Raw genomic sequence first — 19174 nt, 5'->3', positions numbered from 1 at the left:
TCCTGACCTTTCCAAGACAGCATTTCTCTCTAGGGATAGCGTTTTCCCCATCTGCATGCCCAGGACCGAGGCAGTGGCTGGAGCAAGCCCTCGCACCAGCGCTGCTGTCCTTCCCGATCCTCATCTGACGCATGGAGCATCCTCCAACAGCTCCATTGTCCCAGCCCAGCCGCGGCTCGTGATGCATGAGATGAAACAATGCTTCCACAAAACCCATATACCAATTTAAGCTTGGAGATATCCACGGAGATTCATAGCTTTCAACTCCCAAAGGGACACTTAGCATCATCTAGCCTTGTCATCTGGTATAATTCAGTCCAGAAAACCTCACCCGATAATTTCCGCATCAGCTCCATAATTTCCACTGGAGCTATATCTTGTGTCAAAGCAGAGCTTTTCAGAGGCAAGGAGTCCAGCTTAGACCCTTGGCTTTGAGAGGAGCTACAAGAGTACAGGATACAATTGACTGTAAAGCCTTTTTTACTGTGAGGACCACAAGTGACCCCCCGACGCCTAGCACGCAGATCAGTCCTGCCTTCAGCGATGACAAGGACAGCTCCAAGAGAAACTGCTGCCTAACTTACTCCTACCGACAAGAGATTCATTCTTTGTGAATTGTAAGCCTCTGTCTAAACCAGGAATAAAAAGAACATCTTAGCAGAACTGTGTTTTTTAAAGCACATTTCAAAAACATTTCCTGCTAGCACTGTTTAAACACTGGCCGCTGCGGAACAGGCAAAACAGCCTGAAGAAGGAAGAGTCTAAAAATTAAAAATAAAGTAAAAACAATCAGACTCCAGTCTCTTTAGTAAACATTTGGGAGGCAGACTGATCTGGTGGGGAGAGCAGGGACTCTGAAGACCCTGGGTTTTTCCCAACCGTGCCGCTTATTTATTGCATAACTTGGAACAAGTCACATCAGCTCTCTGCTCCTCAGTTTTCCCCAGCGTTCAACAGCAATAAAAACACTCACTTCCCTCCACATTCAACTGCTGCTGAAAGGCTGCAATGAAAAGGCTGGCTTCAGGACCACCAGTACCCCAAGCGGGGTTAGGCTGGGTGGGACTGGAGCAGAAGGTCAGGGCTGCAGGACACGAGATCCTTGGAGGAAACCTGCTCTGGACCTGAACAATGCTCAGGGAGGATCTTCACATCCCTCATCACCACCCTCTGGTTATGCCACGCTGGAGGATGACAGGGCTTGAACCACCAAACTAAAACCTACAGAAACTGAGCTTTGCTGAAGACAATATTGGCCTCAGAAAAAAGAAGCAAATTGACCATGAAATAATAGGGATTTTCAGACTTCAAAGAAGGCGTAATGAACAACAGAAAGCATACTGGCAACCCAAGAGATGTGCTAAGGGACCTATAAGAGACCCTTTGAACCTCTCTCAGTGTAACATGCCGGATGGATCTAATTACCCCTAAACCCATGCTGAGCATGTTGTCTGCCTCGGATATCTCCACCAAAGTCAACCCCAGCCATTCCCTTCGCAGCCAGCTCCAAATCGTTCTCAACTGAGCAACGATCTTCCCTCATTCAGCTGCTCCCCACCAAGATCACCCTGACTTTTGCTGTCCTATGGGGACATGTGCCTCCTTGCTTTGGAGATGTCCCGCTATCCCAAATTGTATTGGAATATTCCTGAACCTTCGGGTCAACTTTGCTGCTGCAAAAAAACAACTTCTGATCACGTCCCGCCTATGTCACACTGAGATTTCATTTCCTTCCCCAGCAACAGTACCATCTTTGTGTCAAAAATGTCAGGACACAAACAAGCAGGTCTTGTAGGACAAACCTCCAAGGGTGGCCACCCTGTTGGCATTTCTCCCCCCCCCCCCCCGGAGAGCTGCCAGACAGTCCCAGTTTGGATCGGGCTTAAAAAGTTCCCAAAAATATCAGGTCCCCAAAGCACTGTCTTTGTGTTGTAGCACGCAATGGCTTTGCCTCAGAAGGAGACCACTGCAAAAATGGCAACCCAGCTTGCCCGGGCCAGAAGACCGCCGCTGAAAATTAACCTCCTGTTATTGTACAGTCAGGACAAACTGCTCCTTCGCGGTCTGGAGTTAAAGCTGCCTCTCTTCTTTCCAGGCTGAGCACAAGTCTTGAGGCTTGCAAGTATTTCCCCAGTCCTGCCAGCATGTCAGAAGCACTGCCCAGTGGCAACCAGCAAAGGCATGTGCAGTTACTTACTGGTTTATCCACAGTTTGATAAAAGGTCTTTGCTATGTAATTAACTCCATCTTCCCTGCTGCTGGGTGCCAATGCATTTAGAAAAAGTGGAATTAAAAAGAAAAAGTGAGAGGAAACATGCAGAAACAAAGAGTCTTGCAAGGGTGGAAAACCACTGGTTTGGGACTACTTGAATGCTTAAAGATGCTGGAGAAGGAAACTTGGCAAAAACTGAGGGGTGAAGATAACATCCCCATGGATTTGGAGAGCTCAGCTCCCACCGAACACATGGCTGGAAGTCCAGAACCTTGTTGCTTCCATGCTGCACTTTAAATGTTCTCACAGCACATTCCCATAGCTTCTGCAGCTACTGAAACCACCTACTCGTCAGGTCCTCCCCAAAAATGAGGTGGGATGGGATGGGGAGGTCTCACTTTGGCCAAGGACAAGCACAGAAGTTGTCACCGAGTGGAGCCCATTTTCCATTTTGAGAACAAGGGGGACTCATGGCTGGGGAGCATTTGGGAAAGTCAGAGGTCTTGCATGGATCGGTTCTGTTCTGCAAGGGAAGAAAGCTCCACTCTTCTTCAGAGCCTGCAAGAGCTGCAGAGAGGACAGCAGCCCTGGGCAGAGCAGCGGGCTGCTAGGGGATGCCCGGTGCCTTGCAGGGTGGACACAGCGGGGCTGGGGAGAGGCAGCAAGGGCTGGGTGAGCTTCGCAGGAGAGGCCAAGAGCATCATGCAGCAGCTGCTGGGATCAGACAGAAGGGAAGGGGGGGTGGACATCAATGGAGAGCCAAACTGGCAACATATCAATGGGTGGAGGCCGTGCTACAGTGGAAGAAAACCATCAGAAGGAAGGAGGTGCACCCACCACCACCTCCAGCTCAACAAGCAGCCTGGGTCCCCACACCACAGTGAAGGGTACCCTTCAAGCATGTCAAATAGAAATGATAACTCAGGTCTGAACTCAGAGCCCCAGATGCCACCGTCGCTGATGGGATACTTGCACATCACCAAAAGCCAGGGATTTCTCAGGTACTGCCTGGAAGAGGGGGGACCCTGGAGACCCTCTCGGGGTCCCCATGCCCACCCACCAGGGCTCCTCAAACCCTGCCTGGAGGGTGCTCCACGCTTGGGACAACTCTGCCGGGACACTGCAGAGCTTGCACCTTCCCCCACCCTGCTCCCTCCCCAGCACCCAGTGCCAGGCAGAGGCAGGGGCTCAGCTCCGCAAGGGCTGGTGCTGTGCAGGCTGCAAACAGGGACAGCACGTGCACCCCAGGGCACCTCCCCAAGCTGCCCGAGCCCTCGCCTCCAGCCTGGACCCCAAGGCCAGCTACACTGATGCCACTTCAAGAAGGTGATGGCTAGCGTGCACTGCCATACAAAACTAGATCTGCATCCCCTCCAAAGCTACAGAATCAGGCTTAAGCAAGCAATGGAATATTTTAACATGCAGTAACGCACATGCAGCTGTCTTGATATGCCAGAATTGTCAGTACTAACAAAAATAAAGATTAAACACGGAAAAGACCATCTCCAATGTTGTATCAAAACAGCTCTGACCTGCAGCACCAAAGAAACACCCCAAATCTATATTTATACTGTTTCAAAAACTGTATTTATTTGCTTAGCCCACAACGCCTCCAAGAAGGAGAGGAGGGGAGTCCAGCATCTGCAAACTACCAGGCACCGGGAATGTTTGCAGGACTGTTAATCAATTAAGAAAGAGAGGATGGCAGGATAATCCTGCCTCTTCTGCGATGTCCTAGCAGCGCCGGTCCCAGGGGGCCTGCGAGGTACGGGGCTGGACGGGCCCCAGCTCACTGCGGTATCCCACCGCGGCAGAGGGAACGCCGACACTGCTGCCATTGTCATCGCCAGACTGCGAGCCACCCACGAGCAGGACCCAGGCAAGCTTTTGAGGATCGCTGGATGTTTGCTGGACAGTCGAGTGCTGCAAAACCTGGTGTGGGAAGACCAGATCCTGCCAGCGAGCAGCTCAAAACACAAACAGCCGGGACCCCAGGGGCGAGGTGCCAGCTGTGGCAGATGCCAACCGGCTCCCACCACAGGAATGTGCTCACCGAGGCATGGAAATCAAAAAACATTAGGAGAAAGAACTTCCTTTTATTCAACATTTGTGCCTGGAGAAATGGAGCTGAGAAGCAGACACCTTTCCCCCAGTAGCACTGCCCTGCTGCCACCCCACCGCGGGACCAAAAATAACCTGGCATCCACCTAACCTCTGCTGCAGGCACTGGGCTGGCGGGGAGCCCTCGGGGTAGGGACAGCTTCCCACCTCGCACCAGCATCGCGGCAGCTACATCACGGTGTCTTCACGAGGAAGCTACGGGTCTTACCCCTGTCCACAGCCTGCCTGCTCCAGCCACAGTTTTAAGCCCTACAGTAACTACGGTAGTGGGTCCTGCAGGAGGTCCCTCCAGCAGGAGCCTGGAGCTCCTACGGTCAGGGCATCTCTCCAGAGATGAGGCAGGAGAAGCACTTGGTGCCGAGGCGAGCGGCGAGGCCCCAGCTCGACAGCAGGGCGTTGCACCTCAGGGCTGACAAACACTGGAAGCCTGACGTGGCCTGGTTTGCACCCGTGTCCCACATTACATCATCGTTCGCCAACCCCATCTGCCCCACAGGCTCACCAGAACCTACAGGCACACCCCAGAAGCCCCTTTTCTCCCCCAAATTAGTCATGGAATGAAAAGACTGTTCAGACTGACAGCTGCTGACCAGAGCGCGGGCTGCCAGGCGGTTTGCATAACACCGTCCGGAGCATGCTCGGCAGCCCTGGCTAATTCCTCATTGCAACAATGGAAAAACCCAGAAATCTCGGTGAACAAGCCTGTCTGTGTCCTAAGTCAGCCCTTGGATTTCCTCCCTTTCTTGAGCCTGTCTCGCCTCTGCAAAAGCTCCGCTGGGGCTCTGCAGCCAGGCTCAGGAGCAGAAATCTCAACAAGCTCACAGTTATGTGCTCGGCTCTCAGCTGTTTGCTGCAGCCAGGAACTGGCTGGAAATCAGTTCAAAATGTTCCACTTCCAAACCCCACCCCACAACCCCTGGATCGATCTCTCCACACTCACAGAAGCAGGCGCTGGGGTTTTTAACTGCTTTGCTTTAGTCTTCTCTATTGGGAGAGCAAGGGACATCCCCCACGTTGTTAACTCACCTCTGCCACTGCTACCCCAAGACAGGAGCCAAGGCAGACCCCAGTCCCAGCTCCAGCAGTGATTTCCTTGCTCTGCTACTTCACCATCCCTTTACCAATGCCCACGCCTTTCCCTGTCCATAGCTTTGTCTCGAGAGCCGCAGGCATCGCCATCCACCTCATCTGAGCCGGGCACGCAGCAAGGCACCACTGTCCGGCATTTCATACCCACCACCCATGCCCCACCGCTTCCCCGCAGGCTCTGCCACTGCCCCATCCCTTGCTGGAAGGCAACGGCCACTGATCCGCAGTGCCACATGCTGAGAAAAAACCCTCACACAGGTCTCCTGACCATGACCAGCTCTGGATGTGTCACACTCCACTGCTCATAGGAAAGATGCAGCAGAAGTTAAGACTGTCTTTGCTCTTCCTTTCTCAGCCAACTCCTAGGTGCAGTCTAGACCTTCAAGTCTTCAACCAAAATTTTGCATTGCAAGAGCAACTACAGCACTGCTGGCCATTGGCATGACCCTGTATCGCTCCCATCTTCTCCCGTCCCTGCTCAGGCAAACTCCTCTGAAATCAGCAAGACAAGACCCCCCCAAAATCTTCCTCTGTGATAGCAGGACAAGATGCTTCTCCCCAAACCAGCTGATGCTAAATACAGCCCAGGAGCCTGCTGAAAGCTTCAGCACAAGGTGGCTGTGAAGCACAGCCGTGCTCCCTGCTGTGCCATTCGAAACAGGTTGTTTTTCCCCCCACTGATGAATCTGGGCCCTGCTTGGCTCAGCAGGGACCAGAGAGGTTCCCCACAGAGCAGGTCTGCATTTGTTCTTCCTGACCATTTGCCTCCCTGTCGCAGAGAGGAAAACTACCTCTGCACAATTGTTTCGGCAGTGGGGCCAGGCAGGACCGCGGACACTCCTCTGCCTGGTGCCAAGGGGTTAAGCTCACAGTAAGTTCCCAACGCCAGTTGCTTCCAACTGGCTGCTGCCTGCGGTTTGTGGGAAGGGATTTTGCTTTTTAATAACATTATAAATAGGGCTGTGTTCAGCATGCTGCAAACCCAGTTACTCTCTCTCCCACCCATCTCCCTCCTCCTCCTCCTCCTGCTGCTTCTCTTCCCACCACACTAATTCCAGATCTGACCATGAATCGGTCAGGCTTCTTCCTCAGTGTCCTCAGCCTACTGGCATGTCTTGCCTCCATCGTGCAGGCATGTCCCCCGAGCTGCCACTGTCACGGCGGAGACCTGCAGCACGTCATCTGCGACAACGCAGGGTTGAAGAAGATCCCCAAGGTGCCTGAGCAAACACGGCTTCTCAACCTGCAGAAGAACAACTTCCCCGTCCTGCCGACCAACGGCTTCCGTGACATGAAAAAGCTGGTGTCCCTGCACCTCCAGAGCTCACGGATCAAGGAGATCTCGACTGGAGCCTTCCGGGGGCTCAAGAGCCTGGTCTACCTCTATCTCACTGATAACCAGATCAGTGTCATAAAGCCAGGAGCCTTCGATGACCTGTCTGAGCTCACCTACCTGTACCTGGACCAGAACAAGATCCCAGACCTACCCAAAGGGCTCCTCTCCCCTCTTGTCAACCTCTTCATCCTGCACTTAGGCAGCAATAAAATCCGGGAGCTGAAACCAGGGGTCTTTAACGGGGCTAAAGACCTGCGCTGGCTCTTCCTCTCTGACAACTCCCTCACCAACCTTCTGCCTGGGGCTCTGGAGGATGTAGAAAACCTCGCTGTCCTCCACCTGGACAAGAACCAGCTAGGCAGCTATCCTGTGAACGCAATGAGTAAGCTGAGAGTGCTGGAGGAACTGAAGCTTTCTCATAACCCAATTGAGGTCATCCCTGACAATGCCTTCCAGTCCTTCGGGCGTTACCTGCAGACACTCAGCCTGGACAACATGAAACTGAAGAAGGTGAGTCTCTTTCCATTTGTTCCAGATAAGAAACACGGGACTTCTCCTTTACAAAGCCCTCGGTTTGCTGTCCCTCCCTTGCAGAGGAGAGGGGAGATGCAGGTCTGCAGGCTCTGCAGACAGCGAGGCACTGGCCAGCTGATAACACCCCTGACACAGCCCAAACAAGGGATGAGAGAGAGCACTCCACCTTTCTGTTGAGTTATTTTATGCAAAACCAAATTATCTGGAGCTGATCAAACTCCTTGGAAAGGCAGCACATTCCCTCCCAAGCCGGAGGTGACACCAGTCATTGAGAAAGGTATTTGGGGTGCTCGAGGACAATTAGCAACCTTCCATCATCCCAGACACAAGGTGTGGGATGAGAGGCGAGCATCTGCCTCGTACTTGAGGGACTGAAGGGCACGGCCACCTCGCAGAGCTGAACTGCTCTGCCTCCTTCGTTCAGCCTGGGTACCTGTTCTACGTTGGGAGGGGGAGACTCCTCAGAAGGGGCTATGAATAGCAACAGTTTCTTACCCACGCCTTGCAGACAGGTAGGCATATGGACCTCCACCTTCACCTCCCTCCATGCCTCCCAACTTTACACTTTATAAAGAACGGTTTGTTTATTGATGCTCTCTCAAAAGGAACTCCCGCAGCATCTTACAAAGGGGCCCTGTTCCCGCTGGAGAGGAGGAGGGACATTCAGGTATCCCAAATGGCAAAACAACCCCCTCCTTCTTCTGTGAGAAAGCATGATCTATAGGCAGGAGCATCACCCTCAGGGAAACACTTGCATTGGGACCTCTGCAATGTCAGGCAGTGCAAGAACAGAAACAAGCACAGTGCAAGAAGAGCAGCACCCCGTTGCAGCCTGATGTCCTAGGTGCACCCCATGTGGCTGGAAAGGGAGGGTGCTGCAGGTGGAGCAGAACAGTGCTCCCTGGGACGATGCTTTGCCAGGAAGCCCAAAGACAAAAGGCATCCAGGTAAGGCAGGCTAGGACCTCACGGCAAAGCAACACCCACCATGTGCAGGAAGATGTGATGAAAAAGGGAATGTCTTAGCAACAAAGAGCAACTCAGAGGGCCTCACAGGGACGAGCAGATCACCTGAAAGCTACCAGGAATAGAGCACACTAGAGTTTTCAAGGGGATATAACATCCCAAAATGCTCAAAAACTGGAATTACAGCTTGCGCAGGTGGAGAACAACACTACCTAAAACAGCTCAGTAGCACTCAGTCGGTATTTAAGCTCTTGTCCACTCTCAGCACTAACCTCTCCAGGATGGGAGTAAGCAAACTCAACACTTGAAAACAATCTACTGACCTCTCTAGGCAAGACCTTAGACATGCTGTCACGGCACTTTTGTAGACTCGCTTTAAGGTACTTTCATCATGCGCAAGTCAAAAGTTACAGCTTAAATGTTGTACCAGCTGTAGAGACATCAGAGTCCCAAGTTATACGTTGAAGAAATCAGACTAACCCATGATGCAGGGGTGCTCCAGGGAATTAAGTGTCCTTGGATTGTCCAAAAAGCAAGGGTTAACAATTCTAGCCAGCAAAAAAGACTTTCTTCTTTTCAGTGACCACCTGCGGACAGGATCTTTAAAGGCTCTTCTGCAGCCAGATGCCTCCTTTCCTCCCCAACAGCCCAGTAAGACATCAGTTTACAGGATCAGCACTAACAGGGGTGGCTTCTGCAGCGTTAGGGCTGCATTCTTTTTCAGGAAAACAAAGCTCCCATCCCAGCTCAGAGTTTTCTTTTCAAATCCTCAAAGGCCTCGTATCCAAATGGCCCACACATGAACTTTGCACTGCTAGGAGACATCTAATCACAGAGGCCTCGTGACCTAGGAAATCACTACCAAATACTTTAAATGCCGCTGGCATCTTGACTGCAGCTCTTTCTCCTTCACAAAAATACTGTCCTTAGCTGTTCCCTGCATGGCTGCAAGATTTCTGAGCTGAAGAAGTGCAAAACCCTTCCACACGAAGCTATCCCAGCCTATACTGCACTTGAGCAGAAGGAGGAGAGCCCTCAGGCTGCTCTGCAGCTCCAGCACAGAGCTCCCCTTCCCCACCAGCACCACGGACCTGCACCAGTCACCTGCAGGGCTGCGTCCCACGGGCCAGGACCCACCACGTACATCAACATGAAACCAGGCAATGCAGATCCTGGAAGCTTTACGTACGCTCCTCTCTACATATTTATTGCAAAATAAATTACATCAGCAATCCTCCATCTAAATAAGGGGAAAATCACCGATTTCTTTACAAACGCGTGCTCTGGCAGGCAGCGCAGCAGCTGTTACCAGCAGATGTGAACTCTTCTTATGGGGCTGGGAGAGGAATGAGCAGCTAAGACAGTACACCACTGTTGAAATCAGAACGTGGCCAGGCTACCGCCCCGCTGCACAGCGTGCCAGCATCTCTCTGAGCAGCTCCACTATCAGCACAGTAAAACCTACCAAGGTCAGCTCGGTTTTGGACCGCAGAGGCCAGCGCCGCTGACTGTGCAACAGCTACAGTACTCTGGGAGTCTCTTAGCTAAGCTCTAATCCTATCCAACATTGCTTAATTTGGAAGATGACAAAAGTTCACAGCTTAAAATAGTGCATTTCCTTTGTCAAGCTTTTCAGCTTAGAGAGCTCGAACACACCCTGATGGTCCCGTCTGAATGTGAGCTTCTGGCCAGGAATGGGAGCACAGGTCCTTGACTGGGGGGGTGTTCTGGTAGACCTAGGTACACCTAGACCTAGCTAGACCTAGACCTTCTCTCCACCCCTTCAAGAAAGCTTTGCCCTGCTTTGAGAAGGGGAAGAAATGGTTTGTCATAGCCAAGAGGAGCTTTGTGCTTTGTCAATGACCCCTTTTCCAATTCGTCACCGCCAAGGAAGTTTGTGTTGACGGGTTTGCTTTCAAGAAGAAACTTTCCAACCTGAGTAACCATGGGCTGAGAAAAAACAGGGATGAGGCCTCAGGGAGGAGAGGAGAAGGCTGCAGAGCTGGGTTTACAGCCTCCTTCCTCTCTTTGGCAGCTTTTTTAAGGGAGGCTCTCCCTTAAAGCCTGCCCATTAATTGAGAAAAGACAAGTCTTGCAGCATCCCTTGCAAACAACCCACTGGAAATGAGAAAAAACGGAGGAGGTTGAGGTGCTGGAAACCTGCCTCTATTTCTACACTGCTCAGATGCCAAGTGTAACTTTCCATTCGGAGCCCCTGGGCACTGCCAAAGTCTACAGCCCCTTCAGACGCCACAAACACTCCCTCCTTCAGCCATTCCAGGACAGGCAAGGCAACAGGCGCTGGGAGGATTTCCAGCCTTGGAAAGGAATACACCCAGAAAATATCTTCATTTAGAACAGAGAACTATGGCTCAAAAATAAAGAGGGCTGCCAGACTTCACTTTATTTAGGGATGTGGCTGCAAAGACAATCCTGCACGGATTTGGGACATAGCTCTCTTCAGGCAGGAGACTCCATCACCCATGAGCTCACCAGCCTGGTGCCTCTCTTAGGTGTCCAGAGCTTCCAGCGAGTCAGGACCCCCCCCTCCACTGCTCCTTCTCTTGCTCTTTCCATGCTTATGCCACTAAAAGTCTTGAACAAAGGCACTCAGGCTTGAAGTCCCCTTCCCTAGCTTAGTGTTCCTCACCAGAAACTTTTGTGCTTTAGTTTGCAGACAATGCGTTCACCAGTGTGACCATGCTGAAGACCGCTCACCTGGACAACAACCGGCTCACCCAGCTGCCCCGCAACTTCCCCTTCGACAAAATGGAGACACTGACACTCTCTCGAAATGCCTGGCACTGCAACTGCCAGCTAGCACATCTGCGCAAGTACGGCCCCTTCCCGCCCCGCATTCCCTGGGGTCTCCTTGGGGGTCCCCCAAGGGAGGACCCCACGAGCTGTGCCAGGCAAGAGGAGGCTGCTGAAGGCTGCACACATGCTCAGCAGCTCTCTCTCCAAGCCTGCCCTCTCTGTTCATGGTATGAGTGTTGTCCATGACGGTTTGTACCTCTTGTAAACTCCTGGTCTTCTTTCTCCCCGTGTCCCAGGTGGCTGAAGGGCAATCGCACCCGCACTGAGGAGACCTGCTCTACCCCCGCGCAGTACCGGGGACAGTCCATCAGAGACACCCCGGCCCTCCGCACCTGCAAGCTCCCCACCAAGAGGTCCAAGAAGGGAAGCCGCCATTAAACATGTAAGATGGTTCATAGAGCCACTTCCTATCGGTAGCTTTTAGTCTGACCTACAGCAAAACCCTGATGCCACCAAAGGTACGGGGACTTTTGACTCTGACTTCAATGACACTAGGGTTTGGCTCAAAACAGCTCATCCATTCACCCACCAATGCCTCCGCTCAGAGCTGCTCCATCTCCTGGCAATACTGGGCTCCATGGGCTCCCAGAGCAGAGAATCTGCCTGGAGCATCAGGGATGGAGTCAACCCTGTAAAACAAACACAGGGCTAAAGACAGGCCTGGGGCAGCAAATAAGGGTGAAACGTGTAATTAAGTGTCAAAACAAGGGTGGATTTAGCCTACTCTTACCTTGAGCTGGGATCACACACGCTTTACTTTTCCAACCAACTGGAGACGCTCAGCCTTTTGCCCTAGTAAAGGTCCTCCGAGTCTGGTTTGAAATTCAGGACAGGACATTGCTGGGAAATCTGGCCCCAGGCTGCTCAACCCATATGAAAATATATGTCTTCCATAAGGAGCAGTTCTCAGTCCACCACGTGCCTTTCAGCAACTACAATTCCCATCCAAGACTCAGGTATTTAAAAACAAGGGCTGATGCCTTCAAATGAGTGTCCCAGAAGAGGAAGGTTCGAGACAGCAAATATTCTTTGAATAAAGTGTTCTGGGCCAGAAGGTGATTCAGAGACAGGGTTGACTTTCCCTTGAGCAATGAGCTTGCTGACATCTACCAATCCAAACACCAACTGTGAAAACCTATCACACAAACACCTTCCACAACTGGAAACTACCAAGAGTATTAAATTCAGCGCACAGAGTAGCAAAAAAGCCACAACTGTCATCACTCCATCCCAAGCATTTTACTTTTCCCCATCCCAGGATTAGGTCTGGAGCTTGTACGGATTCCAAAGGACTTTGGATGAGCCTGCAAGTTTGTAAGCTCTTGGGAAAGGGTCCTTTGCTCATTTGTTAAGTAAAGTGCAGTGACCCTGCACTGAACTGTACGAACAAGGGTTGCCACTGTGCCCTTTCATAACAGAAAGGACGAGGCAGAAGCCCCAAGCCCAGCTATGGCCATTTGGTCCTCAGTTCACTAAGGATATGCATAACAGGATGGAGAAAGTAAATTTATGACCAAAATGTCAGCGATGATGCCAGCTGCTCTGCGCCTTCCTAAAGTGGTTAGTTCTCTTGCAGTGCCAGAGGTTTTATGGATTAGAGATGGAAATAGCAGTCGTTCCATATAGGACGGGTAAAGTTCCGCTCTAAGGATGGAAAAACTTCAGTTTTCTAAACCACAATACTTAAATGTATTTTATTTACAGGTCTGGCCCTTCTTAACCTTCCTCTCTCCCTGCCTGAACTCAATTCCAGTTCACTCCTCCATGACGAGAGTAAGAAAACCATGACAATAATACCTGGTTTTTCTATAGCACCTTCCATCCAGCTCTCTCAAACAGGTTTACAAGTGTTAATGAAATAGAAAACTATTTATTCCAGTCTTGCAGAAAACAAAGGTCGGTACCTTCAGGTATCAGTGCCAAAATGCAGGCACACAAACCCACTCCAGTGTGGCGAGCATGATTTTAAGGAATATGAAGTACCTCTGACCTCATCATGCACCTCTTGAGAGCCAGGCAGCTTTCTCAGATGTCAGCCATGGGAGTCTGTGTTTCAGGGATGACCAGTGACTTGGGTGACTGACCACATTTCAGATGAAAAGCTGCTTGGCAGTTTCTAAAAATCTACCTGAATTTTCTATCTGAATTTTCAGAACGGGGGCACCAAAATAATTCACTACTCTTGAAAATTTCGCTCTTGGGTTTCTTCCTTTACAAAGGAAGTGCTCACTGACCATCAACGCTTTGGGTAAGATACTCAAGAGTCACACAGAGAGCTGGCAGAAGAGGTCAGAGAGAGGACTAACCCATCTCCTCTACTGTGGGAACTCGTAATGGCTCCTTGACTCCTAACTTTTCACTTTCAAGTATGGGCTTCATTCACTCACTGTCAAAATAAACAGACAAATGCTAGAAGTTTACTGGCCTGCTTGAAAAATCCCCTTAAACATGTGGCCTTCTCTCTTTTTTTCCCCCTAGCAGGCCCCGGTATGGCCTGTCCTGGTGACCGGTCACTTCAACCATCAGAAAACTACTGACTTCTGAGTCCTTCCTTAAGCTTCTCCTACCTGTCAGGAAACATTTCTGATATATCCGAACACCTCCAGCCTCCTCCAAATCCCCGCTTCTCTGCTGATCGCAGGATGGAATCCACCTTTTCAATCTTTTCCGACATCTATGTATTTTAAAAGAGGCATTTTTAAAAACTAAACTATGCATGACCATACTAAGACAAGCTAACCTAGATCCTGCCGGTAAAACACAGTCATCTTTCCCAGAGGCAACATAACCCGCGTCCCCGATCAACCAGTTGGTCGCTGTCTCTCCCCTTCCAGTGGAGTGGAAGCAAGTGGGAAGGTAGGAGCATCCCTCCCCCAGCTGCTTGATCAGGAAAATTGGTCTCAACCCATGCAAAGAGACTCCTCTGCCTTCCCACGGAGGGGATCCCTGCAGGCCAGGGCTGAGGGGGATAGGTGAAGCAATGACCAAGAACTGGTGGCCCCAAGACCGAGCTGCCCTTTCACACCAAAAGGCGGCAATCTCTCTAGGTCAGCCAGAAATCCTTTAAGTGAAGCAGTACTGGGAAACCCCAAAACTGGAGCCATCTGAAGACTGGATTCCCTCCCACTCTGTGGGGTCTACCAAGATGCGTGTACGTCCGAGTGGAGAAGGTGTGCACCGTGCAGCCTGGCTTGGGCACCCCTCCTCTCCTCTCTGCCCATACTCCAGAGGATCTAGCAGGACACCAGGATGACTGCGGTTTATTGTCACGGCTATTACAATACCACAGTTGCAACTTAACTGTGTTTTTTAATCATAAAGAGTTATATAAATATATGTATATTTATTCCTCTGTAACTGAGTGTAAATGACCTTTAAGAGGATGAAAACTCCTCTGTCTCCTATATAGAAATCAAATTGTATATTTTCTTATGTACATCTTCTGTATAAAGCTCTTGCTGCAAAGATGAATTCAACAAGTCTCCCTGTGTCTGTCTGAGGGCTGGACGATCAGAAGTAACATGAGACCAGTGGTACAAATATAGACTTAATCCTCTTTATCCTATGGGCAGAGCAACTGTTTGGGAAGGTTTTATTATTTCTCTTTCTACACAGGAGGAACATGTGACACCTAATGAGTCCTGGGCACTTGCAGTAATGTCTGAAAATATTTTGTGAGGCCAAACTCAAGCCTGCTATAAAAATAGGTAGCTGTCACCTGACAGAGTCCGGGCAACGGCACCAGGGCTGTCCCTGGTGTTTTCAGCTCGGCGTTAAGAGCATCACATCCAGGAAAAATCCGTGGCCGCCTCTGAGACGGCTCCAGGACAGATGCCCTGGACTCCCCTGATCCGCAGCAGAGCACACAGCTGTCCCTGTAAAACCCTGGTGCGGTCCGGGTCTGCCAACAATAACACGCCTAATCTGACTCCCAGCCCCGCATGTTTATTCATCACAACAGTCTGCTTCCTCAGCATTTGCAAGCAGCATGGCACCGAAGTTATTTCCTTTAAAGTAAAACAAAAAAGTCCTTTTTGTGGCTCAGCCATTCACTCACAGGCACACATGTGCAGATGGCAGGACCTGCCTAGGAAACGTGTCACCTGGAGTGCCACTGACCCCCTCTCTGGTGGCCTGTCCCCCTCCACATGCAGGACATGCTGATGCTCTTGCACAGGTCAAGGGGGCAGGGACATGCCATCGATGGAGCAGCAGCACGCATGGTCCGACACGTGCTGCCCTTCTGGCAACACAATGCCTAGTGCTGCTCGTGTGGATGGCACCGTTCCAACACTCAGACTCAAACGCATAGCGTGCAACAAGGTTTTATATCTGCATGCAGCCCAGAATGGTGAAAGAAACCTGACAGCTCTGCAGCAAGATGAACACATGCACCCACCCACACCGATACAAACCAGCAACGCCTCTTCCATAATCATTCATCCTTGCAGCATGTACAACAGAAGGGTTTATAAAAGCTTTGAAATGCACGAGCAGAAGCTCAGTTTACGACACTGAATGCAATGTCCTCTCTTCTTACAAAGCTTCCTCCACAGACACCCCACCAGCAACCAGGTAGAATCCCCCTTCTTCCTCCCAGCCCCTCTACACCTTCACTCCTTTGCCTCGCCTCGCACCCACAGTCCCATCACGCCTGATCCCAGCAGCTCCAGCACCACTGGGTACCACTGCAGTGCAGAGATGCCCAAACTCAGGGTCTCACCACCACAAACACCACTTGTAGCTCTAGTCACAGCAACCATGACTCACCACGACCTCCGGCATGTGCATCTTGGTGATAATCATCTTCATGATCTCAGGGGGAACTGGAGAACCTGCGACGATTCCTGGAAGAAAGAGGAAAAGATGACCGCCTTGGAAACCACCTATTTATTCCCAGGAGTGGTCCCTCAGAAGGTTCTGCACTCCCAGATTTAAATACTGGCAAGACCTTTGGGATACACCGGTTCCTGTCAAAATACTTTCTATTTTTATGGATACAGGTCCCAGTTATTCTAGAAGCAAAGGCTGCAGCAAGGCCAGTTTACCTGAATGAATTAAGGGTTGGCAGAGATCTTTCGTGAGGAAAACTCTATAGCACAAACCTAGTCCAAGCTGCAGTTCCCAAAAAGGAAAGATTCAGAGGAGAAAGAGGCACAGATTTTTAGCAGGACAAACACTCCCATTGATCATCACTACCATAACAGCAAAAACCTTTCCTCCTGCCTTGCACAGAGCAGCCCTTTTGGGAGAGGGCAGATTTTCACCTGTTCCGTCCTAGGATAACAGAGCAAAAGAGTGGGGTAATATATAGGCTGTGCTGGGGAACAAGATGAGACAGGATCATTTTTCACATAGCAGAGATGATTAGGTAATCTGCTTAAATGTTTCTTTATTCTCCAGCACCATCTTCTCTCCATACTGTTATTGCCTCAAAAGGGCTGGTGGTCTCCTTGTTTCAGCTCAGCTATTTCTGAGGCTGTCTGCGACAAGAGAGAAAGCTCCAGCACGCGTTATCACACCCTCTCCAGTATTTAGATGAATGACTTCAAAAACAGGCAGGAAACTTTAGGTCAGAGAAATCACAGCGTAGCTCTGCTTTAGGGACTGCACCAGCCTAAAGCACACAAAGCATCTGCTGCCACACGGTGGTGGCTGATGAGACAAGAGTCGAGCAAAACCAGGCTTCCCAGCTCCCCGATCTAGCAGGTAAAACAGAAAGGTCCTTCCCCAACCTGCTTTAAGATGAAAGAAATCTCAAAAATGCATAATTCTTGAAAGAAACCCCAAGGAAATGAAACATAGCATCAAATTAACAGTGACACACAAGGCTCGTGCAAATAAACTCTTCCCTCCAGCAAAGCAATTTGCTCGCAAAGCTTAATACAGCCCCCCAGCAGGGAAGCAGTAATATCCAGTTTCTCAGGATTTTTTCATTTGAACTGTCAGACTTACCTCCCCGGAGAGTTGACAGGTCGTAGGAGTCAAAGTCCGGCTGGGAGAGCATGTCTATAAACATGGTTGGTGTGCCGAGTAGAAAGGAGCATCTTCAGGAAGGGGAGAGAAAAGGCAAAGCTGCAGAGCTGGAACCAGGGGCAGCCCCAGCTCGGCACCCCATCCGTCCCATCGCGCGCGGGGCCGCGGAGCAGCAGCACGGAGGCAGGCACAGCAGATGTGCTCTTCATCCGTGCACATATAGATACGTATGTATTAAAAAAATATATAAATATATATGTGTGTGTATTATGCAAACACAATGATAGCTCTTTTGTTTCCCAAGCTACACATGAAGAACAAGCTGGAAATGCAACTATCTCAGCAGCAGAGCTGGACTTGGAGAAGGAGGGCGGGTGGTTAGGCATAAAAACACACCAGACATAGCAAACCAAGACACCACTATGTTTTCCAGCCAAAGCCCTACAGTGACCTGAAGGATCCCTTATTTTTGGGAAAAGAGAAGTGTGACAAACTCCCAAGTGCAGCTGAAAAGGCAGGATTTAGGCTCCTGAAGTGCCTGTGCAAGTATGTGCACCAGCAAACCTGCGTCTCCCATCGTGGGAAGGAAGAGCATAAGCAAGGGCCTGGCAGGTGAGACGAGGGAAGAAAGCATCACCACAAGGCAATATGAACTCCTCTGTAGGAAGACACAAAAGAACTCTCACTTCTCTTGAGACACTGCCTTCAGAGCAGCCTTCCCCTCGAAACTCGGCGATGAGAAGATGCAGGAGGACCCGTGCAGAGCCATCACCATGCAGCCTCCTACTGACGTCAGGCAATGATAGAGGGGTGTGGGGAGGCCAACACGATAGTCCTGGGATCAAGCCAAAGACAACAGTGAGGAGAGGAGATCTTCCAGTCCATAACTAGCCCATCTCACTGCTGAAGAGCAAAGATCTAAACAGAGAAGTGTTCCCTGATTCACTGAAAACTTGTTGGAAATCTGACACTCATCTGTGTTCCTGTTATGTGGAAACACAACACCGATGCTTCCTGCCTTTAATAAAAATCAGTTTAGGAAGTTTTTAATGTCAAAGTTTCATTCTGTAATTTTGCAATGTCTTTTCTTTGCTGGACTTTTTGGTCTGGTATTGCTTACACATTATTTTATGATATGCCAGAAGAGAAGAGTGGTAGTGCTATGACAGGCACAAAATATGCAGGACTTGGCACATGCTATTAATTTTATTTTGTTTTAAAAACACCAAAGGCTCTGAAGACTGACTGAAACAACCCATCTTTTTTCTGGATCAAAGCTGTTGTGTTAGAAATAACTACTTCAGAACTTCAAAAGAAAATATTTGCCTTTAACAACTTTTAAAAGAAACTACAAATAGAAAGGTCATATCCTGATAAGATTTACAAGACTGTATACACGACTTGAAATGAAGTCATGTAAAACAAATTAAAACCTCATTCAACAGAGTTCAAAGCTAATATCCAGTCTCATAATTATTTGAAATAAGTATTCACCAAAATGAAAAGTGATTAATTTCACAATTCCCCCCCTGCAAAAGGTATAATTTTTTTTCCCCAAAAAAACTTCACATGAAACATCAATGAAACTCCATTGAAATTAGAAATGTTACGCATGAGTATCCCTCAGTGTCATTTGCAGCAAAACATTCTGCCCTTCTGCTGAGCAAGCACCAACGTTCTCCACACACGTGGTCTCTCTATGGCAGTGGAGACCACCCCAAACTGTGGTCCCACCGAGACCCACCTGCTCTGTGATCCCCAGCCTCAGACCGATCAGATTGGCATTATTCACAATGTTCCTGTGAGAGAGGGTGGCTCCTTTGGGGCTTCCCGTTGTCCCCTGAAAGACACAGGGCATTACGCAACGATGTCACCTTTTCCGAGGATGAGCTACATGTGCTCTCAGGGGTGATTTCCCAGGCAGATTCTACGGTGATCTTGCACTTCATTCTCCATTCAGACCTGGGAGACTTTATTTTCTTCTTTAACAGCATCTTAATCCCAAACCAAACAAAAAAATGGTCCAACAGAATGGCTGGACAGAATTCACATGACACCCTCCCATCTCCATCAGCCCTTGAGAAAGGGCTGAGCAGCAAGAATGGAAGAAGCGAGGGGAAATGC

At 50.0% G+C, this 19174-nt stretch overlaps 2 protein-coding genes across 2 annotated transcripts in view; one reads left to right on the top strand and one right to left on the bottom strand.

The window, feature by feature from the left end:
- The window catches only part of ACSF2 (acyl-CoA synthetase family member 2), a 41086-nt gene that overhangs the window by 5089 nt on the left and 16823 nt on the right, over nucleotides 1–19174 (bottom strand). Inside the window, exons 7-10 of the mRNA XM_075519127.1 lie at nucleotides 18795–18890; nucleotides 17737–17885; nucleotides 17030–17121; nucleotides 15845–15921 (exon numbers count right to left, since the gene is read on the bottom strand). Coding sequence (XP_075375242.1) covers nucleotides 15845–15921; nucleotides 17030–17121; nucleotides 17737–17885; nucleotides 18795–18890 — 414 coding nt within the window. The remainder of the gene's footprint in view (nucleotides 1–15844; nucleotides 15922–17029; nucleotides 17122–17736; nucleotides 17886–18794; nucleotides 18891–19174) is intronic.
- Nucleotides 6466–11452, top strand: CHAD (chondroadherin). The gene is made up of 3 exons (XM_075519131.1): nucleotides 6466–7268; nucleotides 10928–11091; nucleotides 11311–11452. Exons 1-3 carry the CDS (start codon nucleotides 6489–6491, stop codon nucleotides 11450–11452), a joined length of 1086 nt encoding a protein of 361 aa, XP_075375246.1. The 5' UTR covers nucleotides 6466–6488.

The sequence above is a fragment of the Mycteria americana genome, chromosome 16, assembly GCF_035582795.1.
Source record: "Mycteria americana isolate JAX WOST 10 ecotype Jacksonville Zoo and Gardens chromosome 16, USCA_MyAme_1.0, whole genome shotgun sequence".
In the NCBI taxonomy this organism is placed as follows: domain Eukaryota; kingdom Metazoa; phylum Chordata; class Aves; order Ciconiiformes; family Ciconiidae; genus Mycteria; species Mycteria americana.
The sequence above is the reverse complement of the archived record's forward strand: the minus strand, read 5'-3'. Positions and strand labels throughout refer to the sequence as shown.

What these genes read in the sequence shown, in the direction of transcription:
- CHAD (XM_075519131.1), top strand. Translation starts at nt 6,489, where the DNA reads ATGAATCGGTCAGGCTTCTTCCTCAGTGTCCTCAGCCTACTGGCATGT. An exon ending in ACAACATGAAACTGAAGAAG is followed by an intron (nt 7,269 to 10,927) that starts GTGAGTCTCTTT and finishes TTTGTGCTTTAG; the next exon opens with TTTGCAGACAATGCGTTCAC. An exon ending in CAGCTAGCACATCTGCGCAA is followed by an intron (nt 11,092 to 11,310) that starts GTACGGCCCCTT and finishes CCCGTGTCCCAG; the next exon opens with GTGGCTGAAGGGCAATCGCA.